The sequence below is a fragment of the Nomascus leucogenys genome, chromosome 13, assembly GCF_006542625.1.
Source record: "Nomascus leucogenys isolate Asia chromosome 13, Asia_NLE_v1, whole genome shotgun sequence".
Classification (NCBI taxonomy): Eukaryota; Metazoa; Chordata; class Mammalia; order Primates; family Hylobatidae; genus Nomascus; species Nomascus leucogenys.
The window spans coordinates 634,540-648,914 of record NC_044393.1 but is presented as its reverse complement, the minus strand read 5'-3'; the positions used below and the strand labels follow the sequence as shown (position 1 = coordinate 648,914).

At 53.3% G+C, this 14,375-nt stretch overlaps 2 protein-coding genes across 3 annotated transcripts in view; one reads left to right on the top strand and one right to left on the bottom strand.

Moving 5' to 3' along the window:
- The window catches only part of RTEL1 (regulator of telomere elongation helicase 1), a 102,651-nt gene that overhangs the window by 11,084 nt on the left and 77,192 nt on the right, over positions 1 to 14,375 (top strand). The window lies entirely within an intron of this gene.
- Positions 1 to 14,375, bottom strand: part of GMEB2 (glucocorticoid modulatory element binding protein 2) — a 41,791-nt gene that overhangs the window by 19,032 nt on the left and 8,384 nt on the right. For both annotated transcript variants that reach the window (XM_030825278.1, XM_030825279.1), the window contains exon 2: positions 13,823 to 14,009. In XM_030825278.1, the coding sequence (XP_030681138.1) occupies positions 13,823 to 13,953 (131 nt within the window). In that variant the 5' untranslated portion in view covers positions 13,954 to 14,009. The remainder of the gene's footprint in view (positions 1 to 13,822; positions 14,010 to 14,375) is intronic.

The window sequence follows — 14,375 nt, the reverse complement described above, 5'->3', positions numbered from 1 at the left end:
CCCTTCTGACCCCACCTCCATTTTTAGAAACATGCCCTTCTGACCCACACCTCCATTTCTAGAAACATATCCCTCTAACCCCACCTCCATTTCTAGAAACATGCCCCTCTAACCCCACCTCCATTTCTAGAAACATGCCCCTCTAACCCCACCTCCATTTCTAGAAACATGCCCTTCTGACCCACACCTCCATTTCTAGAAACATATCCCTCTAACCCACACCTCCATTTCTAGAAACATGCCCCTCTGACCCCACCTCCATTTCTAGAAACATGCCCCTCTAACCCACACCTCCATTTCTAGAAACATGCCCCTCTAACCCCACCTCCATTTCTAGAAACAGGTCCCTCTAACCCCACCTCCATTTCTAGAAACAGGCCCCTCTAACCCCACCTCCATTTCTAGAAACAGGCCCCTCTAACCCCACCTCCATTTCTAGAAACAGGCCCCTCTAACCCCACCTCCATTTCTAGAAACATGCCCCTCTAACCCCACCTCCATTTCTAGAAACATGCCCCTCTGACCCCACCTCCATTTCTAGAAACATGCCCCTCTAACCCACACCTCCATTTCTAGAAACATGCCCCTCTGACCCCACCTCCATTTCTAGAAACAGGTCCCTCTGACCCCACCTCCATTTCTAGAAACAGGCCCCTCTAACCCCACCTCCATTTCTAGAAACAGGCCCCTCTAACCCCACCTCCATTTCTAGAAACAGGCCCCTCTAACCCCACCTCCATTTCTAGAAACATGCCCCTCTAACCCCACCTCCATTTCTAGAAACATGCCCCTCTGACCCCACCTCCATTTCTAGAAACAGGTCCCTCTGACCCCACCTCCATTTCTAGAAACAGGCCCTCTACCCCACCTCCATTTCTAGAAACAGTCCCTCAACCCACACCTCCATTTCTAGAAACAGATCCCTCTAACCCACACCTCCATTTCTAGAAACATGCCCCTCTGACCCACACCTCCATTTCTAGAAACATGCCCTTCTGGCCCACACCTCCATTTCTAGAAACAGATCCCTCTAACCCACACCTCCATTTCTAGAAACATGCCCCTCTAACCCCACCTCCATTTCTAGAAACATGCCCTTCTGACCCACACCTCCATTTCTAGAAACATGCCCTTCTGACCCACACCTCCATTTCTAGAAACAGATCCCTCTAACCCACACCTCCATTTCTAGAAACATGCCCCTCTAACCCCACCTCCATTTCTAGAAACATGCCCCTCTGACCCCACCTCCATTTCTAGAAACAGGTCCCTCTAACCCACACCTCCATTTCTAGAAACATGCCCCTCTAACCCCAACTCCATTTCTAGAAACATGTCCCTCTAACCCACGCCTCCATTTCTAGAAACATGCCCTTCTGACCCCACCTCCATTTCTAGAAACATGCCCCTCTAACCCCACCTCCATTTCTAGAAACATGTCCCTCTAACCCCACCTCCATTTCTAGAAACATGCCCTTCTGACCCCACCTCCATTTCTAGAAACATGCCCCTCTGACCCCACCTCCATTTCTAGAAACATATCCCTCTAACCCACACCTCCATTTCTAGAAACATGCCCCTCTGACTCCACCTCCATTTCTAGAAATTGATCCTGCAGACAGGGTGTTGCCGCACTTGCATGAGGGTCGTCTGAAACAGGGAACCAGTCTCCAGTTTCTGGAACCTGTGCGGGCAGCTGCCTCTGGAGAGATGATGTGGACAAGCTGGGAGAGGTCTGGGTGGGGCTCCCAGCTGTGCACCTCCTAACAGCCGACTGTATGATGTGTGCACTTCTAAACTTCCAGAAGTTTGCTTAAAAACACACGCACACCGGCCAGGCGCGGTGGCTCACGCCTGTAATCCCAGCACTTTGGGAGGCTGAGGCGGGTGAATCACGAGGTCAGGAGATCAAGACCATCTTGGCTAACACGGTGAAACCCCGTCTCTACTAAAAATACAAAAAAAAAAATTAGCCAGGAGTGGTGGCGGGCGCCTGTAGTCCCAGCTACTCAGGAGGCTGAGGCAGGAGAATGGCGCGAACCCAGGTGGCGGAGCTTGCAGTGAGCCAAGATCGCGCCACTGCACTCCAGCCTGGGCAACAGAGCGAAACTCTGTCTCAAACAAAACAAAACAAAATACATGCACATGCACAGCAGGTGTGGAAGCTCACACCTGTAAGCCCAGCACTTTAGGATGCCGAGGTGGGCAGATCACCTGAGGTCAGGAGTTCGAAACCATCCTGGCCAACATGGCGAAACCCCGTCTCTACTAAAAATACAAAAATTCGCTGGGTGTGGTGGTGTGTGCCTGTAATCCCAGCTACTCGGGAGGCTGAGGCAGGAGAATCGCTTGAACCAGGGAGTCGGAGGTTGCAGTGAGCCAAGATCGCGCCACTGCACTCCAGCCTGGAGACAGAGTGAGACTCCATATCAAAAAAAAATAAGAAAAAAAGCACTTGGGTGAGGAGCCCGAGTGTGGACACCCACGGAGAGGGGACCAAGGGCCAAGGAGACAGAGACCCTGGACAGGGAGGCACCTGGAGACCTGCTGGTTCTGGGCTGGGGACTGTGGCCAAGCCAATGGCCTAGAAGACGGTGAGCAGAGCTGCACAGGACAGGAAGAATTTGGGGCGACTGTGGGATACCCCGTTGGTGTCTGGCAGGGTCATCTTGGCCCAGGTGTAACCTGCACACGGAAGTGCTGGGGTGCCAGAAGACCCTGGGGGAAGTGCGCTGAGCACCTACGCAGCAGCCCACAGCTGTCCCTCCTCTGTTGTCCCCTCTGGGCTCTCCCTCCAAGGGCAGCCACTGGCCAACTAGGTTTGCTGCTTCTGAATGTTACATAAATTAAAGTATAGGCCATGCCCTTTTTTGAGTCTGGCTTTTTTTTTTTTTTTTTTTTTTTTTTTGAGACAGGGTCTCCCCTGTGCAGTTGCTCAATCACAGCTTGGGACAGCCTTGACCTCCTGGGCTCCAAGCAATCCACCCACCTCGGCCTCCTGGATAGCTGGGACCACAGGCACACGCCACCACGCCCAGCTAATTTTTTTTTTTTTTTTTTTTGTAGGTCTCATTTTGTTGCCCAGGCTGGTCTTGAACTCCTGGCCTCGAGTGAGCCACCCGCCTCAGCCTCCCAAAGTGCTGGGACTCCAGGTGTGAGGCACCGTGCCCGCGATTCCTCTGCTCCACAGGCCTTGACGGCCACTGCTGCTGTGAAGGGCCATGCTGCTTCCTTCCTGCAGTCCGCAGTGTTGTGCTCTGTGAATGCCCCAGAGTATGTATCTTTCAGAGAGGGTCTGCAGCTCAGCAAAGAGGCAGTGGGGGCTCTAGCCCAGATGTCGAAATTGTTAGCCAAGCCTTGGTTGAGCAGGGGATTAGAAGGGACGGCCTGACTGTCCAAGCAGCAGCAGAGAAGGCAAGGTCCCGGGAGAGGCCTCGGGAACCAGCAAGGGCTGGCTCGCAGTGCAGAATGTGGCATGGACATCCACTTGTGGCTGGAAAACACCCACAGATCTGCCAGAGACCCCTGGAGAAGATGGGACGGGGGGCACTGAGAAGGGGCTGGGGATGAGGGAAGAGGAGGCTACGAACGCAAAGGCTCAGCTTGGAGGGTTGAAAGGAGAATGGGCTTCGCAAGATGGCAGGGAGAAGGGGCTGCAGGGCCGTGGGCCTGGCCTTGAACACGGCAGCACCTTGCTGAGCCATGCCTGCCCTGGCAGCCCCTTTCCTGGTGGCCTGCACTGCGCCTGAGGTCCTGCCTACCCGGCCCCTCTTGTGGTCAGAGCTGGAGCACAGTCTCCACCCAGCCTTCCCCCAGTTAGCCCTGGCATCTAACTTCCTGGAAGGTCTGACTGATGCAGCTCAGAGCGAGTCCCCAAGCGCAGGCACACGCAGAGCCCAGGGAGGGGAGCGGGACCGCTGGTCTGTTGCTCCTGCTCGTCCGTGATCTCTGCTCTGGAGCTCCTGATGAATAAATAAATTCTCCTGCCCAGAGAATTCACCACTCTCCAGTTCTCAAAGTTGTATCTCACCTCAAACCATGTGAGAAATGGGAGTTGATTAAAACTACGAAGATGGAGTCTGGTCTTTGGGACATACTGAGAATGACTCCTATGTGAAGAATAAGACAAAGTGGGAATAGTGCAGCTCCCAGGAGGGTGCCTGAACTCCGAACTCCGAGGAGGAAGCCGGCCTCTCGAGTCAGAACTCTGGACGGTGGAGAGAACGACAGAACAGGATCACGTGCCCTTCACACGACAGCTGGCCAGGACCCAGCCCCAAGACTGGAGGAGAGAGGCTGGGGAGCCCCTGACAAGCTGGGGTCACAGGCACACAGCAAACCCAACCCAGGCCACGTGCAAACGCAGCCAGGAACTCTCCACAGAGATGGCCTCTGGGGCCAAAGGGCTGTGCAGATGGGGCACCATGAGGCCCCCACCCCAAGCTTCAGAGGCGCCCCTGTTGCACCTGCAGATGCACCTACTGCACTGAGCACAGACCGCAGGAGGGACCCTATCCCTGCAGAACAACAGAGCCCTCCACAGCACTCAGGTGGGACGTGGATGAACTGGCATTTGCAGTTCAAATTTCATCTGAAAAGTGTCCACTTTACTTAAAGTAAATGTTTGTGCAAGCTGCTGGCTACATACCAGGGGCCCGTCCCCTCCAACACATGGCCACTGCCATGGCACGGCCGGGGGTGACAGGCAGCCCCACCAGGCTTCATAAGTGAGCAGCACTCCCAAGCTCCCACCAAAATACCAACCGGGAAAGGAATCAGCACCCATGAAGTTGTTCACTAGCTTCTACTCCCCCATCTTTTAAAAAAACGTAGTGGTCGGGCGTGGTAGTTCACGCTTGTAATCCCAGCACTTTGGGAGGCCGAGGCAGGTGGATCACGAGGTTAGGAGATCGAGACCATCCTGGCTAACACAATGAAAACCCATCTCTGCTAAAAATACAAAAAATTAGCCGGGCGTGGTGGCGGACGCCTGTAGTCCCAGCTACTCGGGAGGCTGAGGCAGGAGAATGGCGTGAACCCAGGAGGTGGAGCTTGCAGTGAGCTCAGATTGCGCCACTGCACTCCAGTCCGGGCGACAGAGCGAGACTCCGTCTCAAAAAAAAACGAAAAAAACATGTAGCAAGAGGAAGTCTCAATTTCCAGCTGGTAGAATAACAGATATAATTCCCCACAGAAAAGAAGAGGATCTTTAAGTCCTTCAAGACAGCCCTGCCTCAGCTGCCATGTGGGGTTTCCTTCTCGGAGGAGAAGGCGCATGCAGCCTCTCCACTGCCCCATAAGGGACTGCCCCACAAGGGCAGAGCCTTGGCGTCCTGGCAAAGCAACCGCAGACTGAAAAATGCCCTCTGGTCCTTCATGGCTCCCTCCATCAAGACGGGGGGCTATTTCCTACCCCCTCCACTTGACTTTGGGCCAACCTTTGACAAGCTTTGACCAAGAGGCCATGACGAGGCCCTACAAGGACTCTGGCTCTCCTCCTGCTAAGCACACTCAGGCAGGTGTCCTGGCAGATGAGGACCACATGCAGAGCCTCGGCCAGCCCACCAAAGCCCGCATATGCAAGTAAACCCAGCCTGGACCCCCTGGCAAGGCCCAGCAGCACCAGCCCAGGCCCAAAAACCTTAAGAAATGACCAGTGTCTGCTGCTTTAAGCCACCAAGCTCTGTGGTGGTTTGTTAGGCTGCAAGCGTGGCTAATTCAGAAACTGCCAGAAACAAGCACTGCTGTCCCCAGCCTAGGACACATGGCGCTGCCTCTGCATGGGGAGAGGGCACAGGCTAAGGGCACAAATGCCATCCCAGACCCGGCTCTTGTGTGTGGAAGGGGCCACTGTGCCATGAGGCAGAGGAAACCTTGGCAGGACCTTACGCCACAGCGATTTAAAAGAGAGGAAACAGTCTGGGTGTGGTGGCTCATGCCGATAATCCCAGCACTTTGGGAGGCCGAGGTGGTGGGTCACTTGAGGTCAGGAGTTCGAGACCAGCCTGGCCAATATGGTGAAACCCTGTCTCTACGAAAAATACAAAATTTAGCCAGGCGTGGTGGCGGGTGCCTGTAATCCCTGCTATTCAGGAGGCTGAGGCAAGAGATTTACTTGAACCAGGGAAGTGGAGGCTGCTGCAGTGAGCTGAGATCATGCCACTGCACTCCAGTCTGTGTGACAGAGTGAGACTTGGTCTCAAAAAAAAAGGGAAACACATCTGACTGGTGTGATCTTGCAAGGAACACTCTGGACACAGCAGAGCTGGATGGTTCTACTCCAAACAAGCAGTCTCCAGGGGATCAAATTGTTTTGCATCGGCCAGACGTGGTGGCTCAAGCCTGTAACCCCAGTGCTTTGGGAGGCTGAGGTGGGAGGACTGCTTGAGTTCAGGAGTTCAAGACTAGCTTGGGCAACATAGCGAGACCCCATTAGCCAGGCGTGGTGGCACATGCCTGTAGTCCCAGCACTGTACTAAAAATCTACACGGGGCCGGGCATGATGGCACATGCCTGTAGCCCCAGCTACTCAGGAGGCTGAGGCAGGAGGATTCCTTGAGCCCAGTAGGTCACGGCTGCCACGAGCCGTGACTGTGCCACTGCACTCCAGTCTGTGCAACAGAACAAGACTCTGTTTCGAAAAACAAAAAATCATTTCATGTCTCCAGTTTCTCCACTGGCAAAAGACTCTGTCAAGGTAAAAAATGGTTCTGACCCACAGAAATCTAAGAAAGGAAAAAACATAAAAAATAGAAAATTTAAAAAAGAGATGGTCTCAGAATAAAGACCAACCTGGGCTATGGTTGTCACTCTTCCCTCACATCTTAGAAAGCTTTCTGGCCGCATCTGGCCAAAGGGCCGCCCTGCCCCATCTTGGATCAGTGAGGTGCCTTCGAACAGGCCACGTGCCCTGGAGCCGGTCCTGTCTTGTCCACCACAGCATGCTCAGTAGGGGAGGGAAGTCACGAGGTTTTAGTTCACCTGTCTCTGGATCAAGATGTGCCATAACTAGGAAGCCCCGGCCGCACCCAGACCCGATGTGGCCGTAAGGGGTGAGCTGGGAAGGCCCAGGAAAAGGCGGGAGGCGGATGAATGGAAATGTCATTCTGTGGCCACAGAAATGATCACAACGTTTTGTAACTTCCTACCAAGAGGCAGTCTTAGCTCCGCCCTTGCACCAGTGCTTGGCGATGTCACTTGCATCAATCAAGGCAACAGAAGCGAGCAGGAGGCCCACTTTCTTCTGCAACTGTGGACTTACCGGGCAAAGAAGTCCGGGCCTCCAGGTGTAAGATTACAGACACCCAGCCGAGCCTATCTGTGCCTCAGACTGCCTGCCTCCAGAGACCCCTGTGGCCAAGGCCACCCAGACCAGCAGGTCCTTGCCGAGCTGTCAGCTGACAACAGGGGTTGGTGAGGCCGGCTGAGACCAGCAGAACCACGAACCAACCAACAGAATTAAAAGAAATAATAACTATGTCTTGTCTTAAGCCACTAAGTTTTGAGTGGTTTCTTTCTTTTTTATTTTTGGAGACGGAGTCTCACTCTGTTGCCCAGGCTGGAGTGCAGTGGCGCAATCTTGGCTCACTGCAAGCTCTGCCCCCTGGGTTCACAGCACTCCCCTGCCTCAGCCTCCCAAGTAGCTGGGACTACAGGTGTCTGCCATTGGGTGTTTTCTTAAATAGCAAAAGAAAACTGACACAATCATAAACAGAGCAAGCAAGAGAACTTGGCAATTATTTCCTGTCTACTTCTCACTGTTCTTAAAAGAGTTAACTTAAGCATAAGATGTGAGCAAATTCTTTCAACATCCTAGAAAAAAAGCTGCTACTCAGTGTTCATAAAGCAAAGCTAACCCACAGGAGCCGCCTTCCACAGTGACCACAGGAAACCAAGGCAGCAAGTGGGACACCAGCCTCCAGGGCATTGTGCCAGCCGTGCGCCTGTGTCTGCGACTGCCCTGGTCCGTCACTGCCACCAGCTGGCAAGACACCCACAGAGGACAGCTCTAAGCCACAACTGTGCACGAAGACAGCTGTGCAGGATTTTATTACTACAACATTTTTCCTTTTTTTTTTTTTTTTCTGAGACTGAGTCTCGCTCTGTCACCCAGGCTGGAGTGCAGTGGCACAATCTCGGCTCACTGTAACCTCTATCTTCCCGGTTCAAGCAATTCTCCTGCTGCAGCCTCCCAAGTAGCTGGATTACAGGCGCCCGCCACCACGCCTGGCTAATTTTTGTACTTTTAGTAGAGACGGGGTTTCACCATGTTGGCCAGACTGGTCTCAAATTCCTGACAAGTGATCCACCCACCCTGGCCTCCCAAAGTGCTGGGATTACAGGTGTGAGCCACTACGCCTGGCCCGTTTTTGTTTATCAATAAAAATTTACTTAATGTTGAACTCTCCACATTTCAAATGGGTAACTCCAGTGTCCTTGATGCTCCTGTGACATGTTCATGACTTCTTTTGGGTGTGAGAGTCTAGAATGTGGGTGGTCTGGACAGGAGGGGGAGGGAAGAGTGCAGAGCAGGGCAGGGTAAAGGGAGACCCTAGGATGTGAAGGCCGCCCTGCATTTGTCAGACTGGGAAACACCCACTCCATCAGATGGACCCTGGTGTGGGCAGCAAGCCACCCAGGTGCCGAGGCAAGAGACCGAGGGCACGAGCTGTTCCAGTGTAATAAAATACATAAAATAAGAATAGTTATACTAGATATAGATCATAGATATGATTATATATGAGTATCATTCATCATTAGTTTGTAGCAATTACTCTTTATTCCAATATTATAATAATCCTTGCTCTACAATCATAACCTAGGAAAAAACCAGGCCATACAGAGATAGGAGCTGAACGGATACAGTGAGAAGTGACCAGAAGAGAAGAGTGTGAGCCATCTGTTATGCCCGGACAGGGCCACCAGAGGGCTCCTTGGTCTAGCGGTAACGCCAGCATCTGGGAAGATGCCTGTTGCCAAGCGGACCACGGTCTAGCGGTAGCGTCAGTGTCAAGGAAAAACACCTGCTACTTAGCAAACTGGGAAAGGGAGTCTCCCCTTCCCTGGGGGAGTTCAGAGAAGACTCTACTCCTCCACCTCTTGTGGAGGGTCTGACATCAGTCAGGCCCACCCGCAGTTATCCGGAGGCCTAACCGTCTCCCTGTGATGCTGTGCTTCAGTGATCACGCTCCTAGTTCGCTTTCATGTTCCATCCTATACACCTGGCTCTGCCTTTTAGATAACAGTAGCAAAATTAGTGAAAGTACTGAAAGTCTCTGATAAGCAAAAATAATGGCATAAGCTGTCTCTCTCCCTCTCTCTCTCTGCCTCGGCTGCCAGGCAGGGAAGGGCCCCCTGTCCAGTGGACACGTGACCCACGTGACCTTACCTATCATTGGACATGGCTCACACTCCTTACCCTGCCCCTTTGTCTTGTATCCAATAAATATCAGCGCAGCCTGGCATTCGGGGCCACTACCGGTCTCCACGTCTTGGTGGTAGTGGTCCCCCAGGACCAGCTGTCTTTTATCTTTGTCTTGTGTCTTTATGTCTACACTCTCTCGTCTCCACACACAAGGAGAAAACCCACCAACCCCGTGGGGCTGGTCCCTACACCCTGGCTTTGTAGACTGGAGCCTGGGCACGACTCAGCTGCTGTAGCGAATTGTGATCCTCTGAACCCAGCAAGGCACCTGCAGGACATCTGGCCCAGTCTCTTCATTGAGCCAGTTCATGAAAAAGAGACTTTTCTGAGTGACATGCTAATGGGCAATATGAGGACTAAATGGGATGGTCTCCGGCTTGGACAAACCGACAGTAAAAGCCACTTGGGGGGAAAGAAACTTTTCCTTTTTTCTGAGACAGGATCTCACCCTGTCACCCAGGCTGGAGTGCAGTGGCATGACCTTGGCTCACTGCAGCCTCCACCTCTCTCGGGCTCAAGCAATCCTCACGCCTCAACCTCCCATGCAGCTGGGACCGTAGGTGCATGCCACCACACCCAAATAATTTTTGTATTTTTTGTAGAGACGAGGTTTCACTTTGTTGCTCGGGCTGGTCTCAACTCCTGGGCTCAAGCAACCTTCCCACCTCCGCCTCCCAAAGTGCTCGGATTACAGGCAGGAGCCACCAGGCCTGGCCAACATAGGAAGAAATTTAAATTTGAATTGAATATTAGAAGAGATGAAAATTCATCAACATGGAAAGACAAAGATCATTAACTAAAGCCAAACCAGAATGAAAGCCATGTGCACAGTGGGGTCTCACGGTGGGAACACGAGGGGCGTGTGCAGGGCTATAGAATAAGATCTATTCTAAGTTGTTGACAGTAGTAATCTCTAGGTAGGGCTGGGCACGGTGGCTCACGCCTGTAATCCCAGCACTTTGGGAGGCCGAGGCGGGCAGATCACGAGGTCAGGAGATCGAGACCATCCTGGCTAACACAGTGAAACCTCCTCTCTACTAAAAATACAAAAAATTAGCCAGGCGTAGTGGCGGGCGCCTGTAGTCCCAGCTACTCCGGAGGCTGAGGCAGGAGAATGGCGTGAACCTGGGAGGTAGAGCCTGCAGTGAGCCGAGATCGCGCCACTGCACTCCAGCCTGGGCGACAGAGTGAGACTCCGTCAAAAAAAAAAAAAAAAAAGAACCTCTAGGTAGTAGTGATACGGCCTTCTGTAATTTTTGCTTATCAGTATTTTCTAATTTTCTTTTTCTTTCTAAATAATTCTAGCTATGAAATAATTTTCTACCATATATATTTTGTAATAAAAATGGTTATATTTAATTTTTTAAAGGCTGTACAAACTTCCTGATAAAATGGCAAATTAGACACACACATGTGGGCCAGGAACAGTGGCTCACGCCTGTAATCCCAGCACTTTGGGAGGCTGAGGCAGGCAGATCACTTAAGGTCAGGAGTTTGAGACCAGCCTGGCCAACATGGTGAAACCCCGTCTCTACTAAAAATACAAAAATGAGCTGGACGTGGTGGCGCATGCCTGTAGTCCCAGCTACTTGGGAAGCTGAGGCAGGAAAATTACTTCGACTCGGGAGGCGGAGGGTGTAGTGAGCCGAGATCATGCCACTGCACTCTAGCCTAGGCAACAAGAGTGAGACTCCATCCCAAAAAAAAAAAAAATAACACACACGTGAATGGGCTCCTCATGGAAGTCATCACAACAATGCAGAGGGAAGAGCTTCCAAAGGGTAAACCCAGAAGCGAGGGGCAGGAGGTACGCGCAGACGCAGAGAGCAGCAAGGCGCAGATGAGAGGCGGAGCTGGCCGTGGGGAGACTACCGATGCTCAGTTTATACTCCAAATCCCTACATCTAGAGGCCTAGCACATCAACTACCTCTGCCAGCAGGAATGAGGGAAAGGAGGGCAACCAAAAGATGTCCCACACCCACCCACCCACTACATGCCATCCTCAGCCCCACCTGGCAGAAGACCCTGAGAGGTAGAGGCAGGCCCCTGCCTACAGGACCCTGAGAGCTAGGGGAAGGCGCTGTCCTGAACTGTGTCCCCCGTAAAATTCCTATGTTGAAGGCCTCACCCCAAGGGTGACTGTATTTAAAGATGGGGTCTTCAGGAGATAATTTAAATGAGGTCATATAGATTGGCCCTCATCCAGTAAGACTTTGACCTTCTGGTGGTTTTTTTTTGGAGACAGGGTCTCTATCACTCAGGTTGGAGTGCAGTGGCACGGTCACGGCTCACCGCTGTCTCCAACTCCCGGGCTCAGGTGATCCTCCTGCTTCAGCCTCCTGAGTAGCTGGGACTACAGGTGCTTACCACCATGCCCAGCTGGTGGTGCGTTGTGTTTTTTGTAGAGATGGGGTTTTGCCATGTTGCCCAGGCTGGTCCTGAACTGGGCTCAAGCGATCTGTCTCCCTCGGCCTCCCACAGTGCTGGAATTACAGGCATGAGCCACCGCGCCTGGCCGACTGTGACCTTCTAAGAAGTGAAAGAGAAAGATCTTTCTCTCTCCCTCCCTCTCCATCATGAGGACACAGCAAGAAGTTGGCCATCTGCAAGTGAGAAAGGGAGTCCTCCCAAAAGTGGAACCTGGCAGACCCTGATCTTGGACTTTAGCCTTCAGAACTGTAAGAAAACAACTCTCTGCTGTTCAGGCCACCCAGTCTATGGCGTTTTGTTATGGCAGCCCGAGCAGACTAAGACACATGTCGTCTGGGGAGTCAGACCAGATCAGGAAGAAAGGCCTAGAGCTGAGGACAGTGAAGGTCCCAACCCAGTGCTGGACCACACCACCCCAGCAGCCACGACCATGGTGTCAGGGCTCAGGTGAGGTGACCTGGACACCACCCCGGCAGCCGCCGCCACGGTGTCAGGGCTCAGGTGAGGAGAGTTGGATATGGGACTGGGCCTACCCCGAGGCCGCTTCCACCCAGACGCCTGGGTAGGTGACACGAAAGCTGGGCTCAGTTGGGATCAGAGCGGCCTCTCCCCAGGTCAGAAATGACCCTGGGCTCCCCGCAGTAGCCCTAGGCGCCATGAGAAAGCTACACGGACTTCTCTGACCAAGGGTCACTGCTGCCACACTACTCATTGCAGGCCATGTCAGGGCTCGGCTGAGGAGACGTGGACACCACCCCAGCAGCCGCGGCCACGGTGCCCCAAGGGAGGGACTTGGGCACTGCCCCTCTGGGCAAGAGTGGGGAGGTGTGGGGTGGGAGATGTCTGGAAACATCATGGACACATGCCCGGAAAACACGGAAGATGTGCACCAAGGTGCTGACAAAGGAAAAAGGAGAATGGAGGTGTGAACATCCAGCGGGAGGTCCAACTCAGAGACTCCTGCATTTCCAGACATGGCCGCCAGCTCTGTGGATGAGACAGGAGAGGACAGGGTACCTCACACCAGGAACCCACACAGGTCCATGTCTTGCTCTGCGATCGCAGAACAGCCTCCACCACCCTGATATGCAAGAGGCAGGTTAAAGCCTCAGGTCCAACAACAGCCTCCATAGCAAGAGAAGAAAGGTGGGAAGGAACTCAGGGCCAGGTCCTCCCAGGCAGCAGCTGCCTGCACACCCGTCCACCATGGGAGGTCTGACCTGCACCGTGCGGGGGTTGGCAGTCTAGAGTCGTCCTCTGTCAAACGGTGAGAAAGTCAAAAGCTCATGCTCAGTGATATGCTAGGTCAGCATGAAGATGCCACACATGAGACACAGCAAGGATGAGACCAACGGGAAGACTGCCCCAGCCCAGAGCCCCAGAGCCCTCTGGGGAGGAAGAATGAGGATCGCAGCCCGGGACTGCCCGGGGCTGACTCTGCCTTTATTTCACCCCCAGCAAAGGCAGGAGTGACACTGGCTCACAGCAGGAGCAGCTCTGCCACCTCCTAGCAGTTCCACCTACGGGCAGCAAAACAAAGCTGGCAGTTTGGGCAAATGTTAGCGTTTTCGCCAACTAACATTTGAATCGGACATCTGGTACAGAAAGGAGGAGGAAAACACTCACAGTTTCATGAAGATTGTCAAGAAAATCGCTGGCTCTTCACTTCATTTATGACATCCCTACCGCTCCCTCTTACATGAGAAATCACGGCCTTTCAGGACGTGGAGCCACGTGGCCGTGCAGGTACGGGGGGCCTCCCCGCAGCTGCAGCTGGGTCTTCTGGTCCCCATGCCATTTCTGCTTTTCTTCGCTCTCTACTTACACACACATTTGAGTCCAGTCTCAGAAGAAATGGAACTAGAAAAATCCTGACACTTGTCCCTTACTACGTTAATGCCAGCTGTGCCGAGGACAGCCCAACCCAAGCTCCCATCAGCCCCAATGGCACTGAGGCCTGAGCTTACCCGTGAGGGGCCAAGTTCGTCGTCACCAACACAGTCTTCACCCCCTCCACACCACTGCCGTCCACCGCAGTGTCCGGAGTTGTCACAACCACCACCTCCTCCATGTGCACACTCACGTCGGGAGTCGCCATGGCTCGCGGAAGGGGACGCCCAGGCCAGCAGCGTCAGTCCTCCAGGGTCCCAAGTCCTGGAGGAGGCAAGACAGGGCACAGGGATGGAGTCATCTCCACATCCACACAACATAGCACTCACAAAGGCATCTCTAATCAGCTCCAAAGACCCACCCTTGAGTCCCAGACTGCTACCTCCTGACAAAAACGAGTGGCAACAGAAGGGCTATTCCAGGCTCTGGTTCCGAGGGCGGTGTAAGTGCACTCCACCCGTTTTTCCCACTGGATAAGCCGAAACCCTCGGGCAGAAGGCACAGAGCCACTCCCTCCATGTGGGGCTCAGAGCAGGAGGACAGGAGGGGCCTGGAATTCCAAGCAACTTCCCTGGACGCAGGCTCCCAGCTTGCCAGTTCTTCCGTCTCTCCTGGCCTGAACTCAAAGCC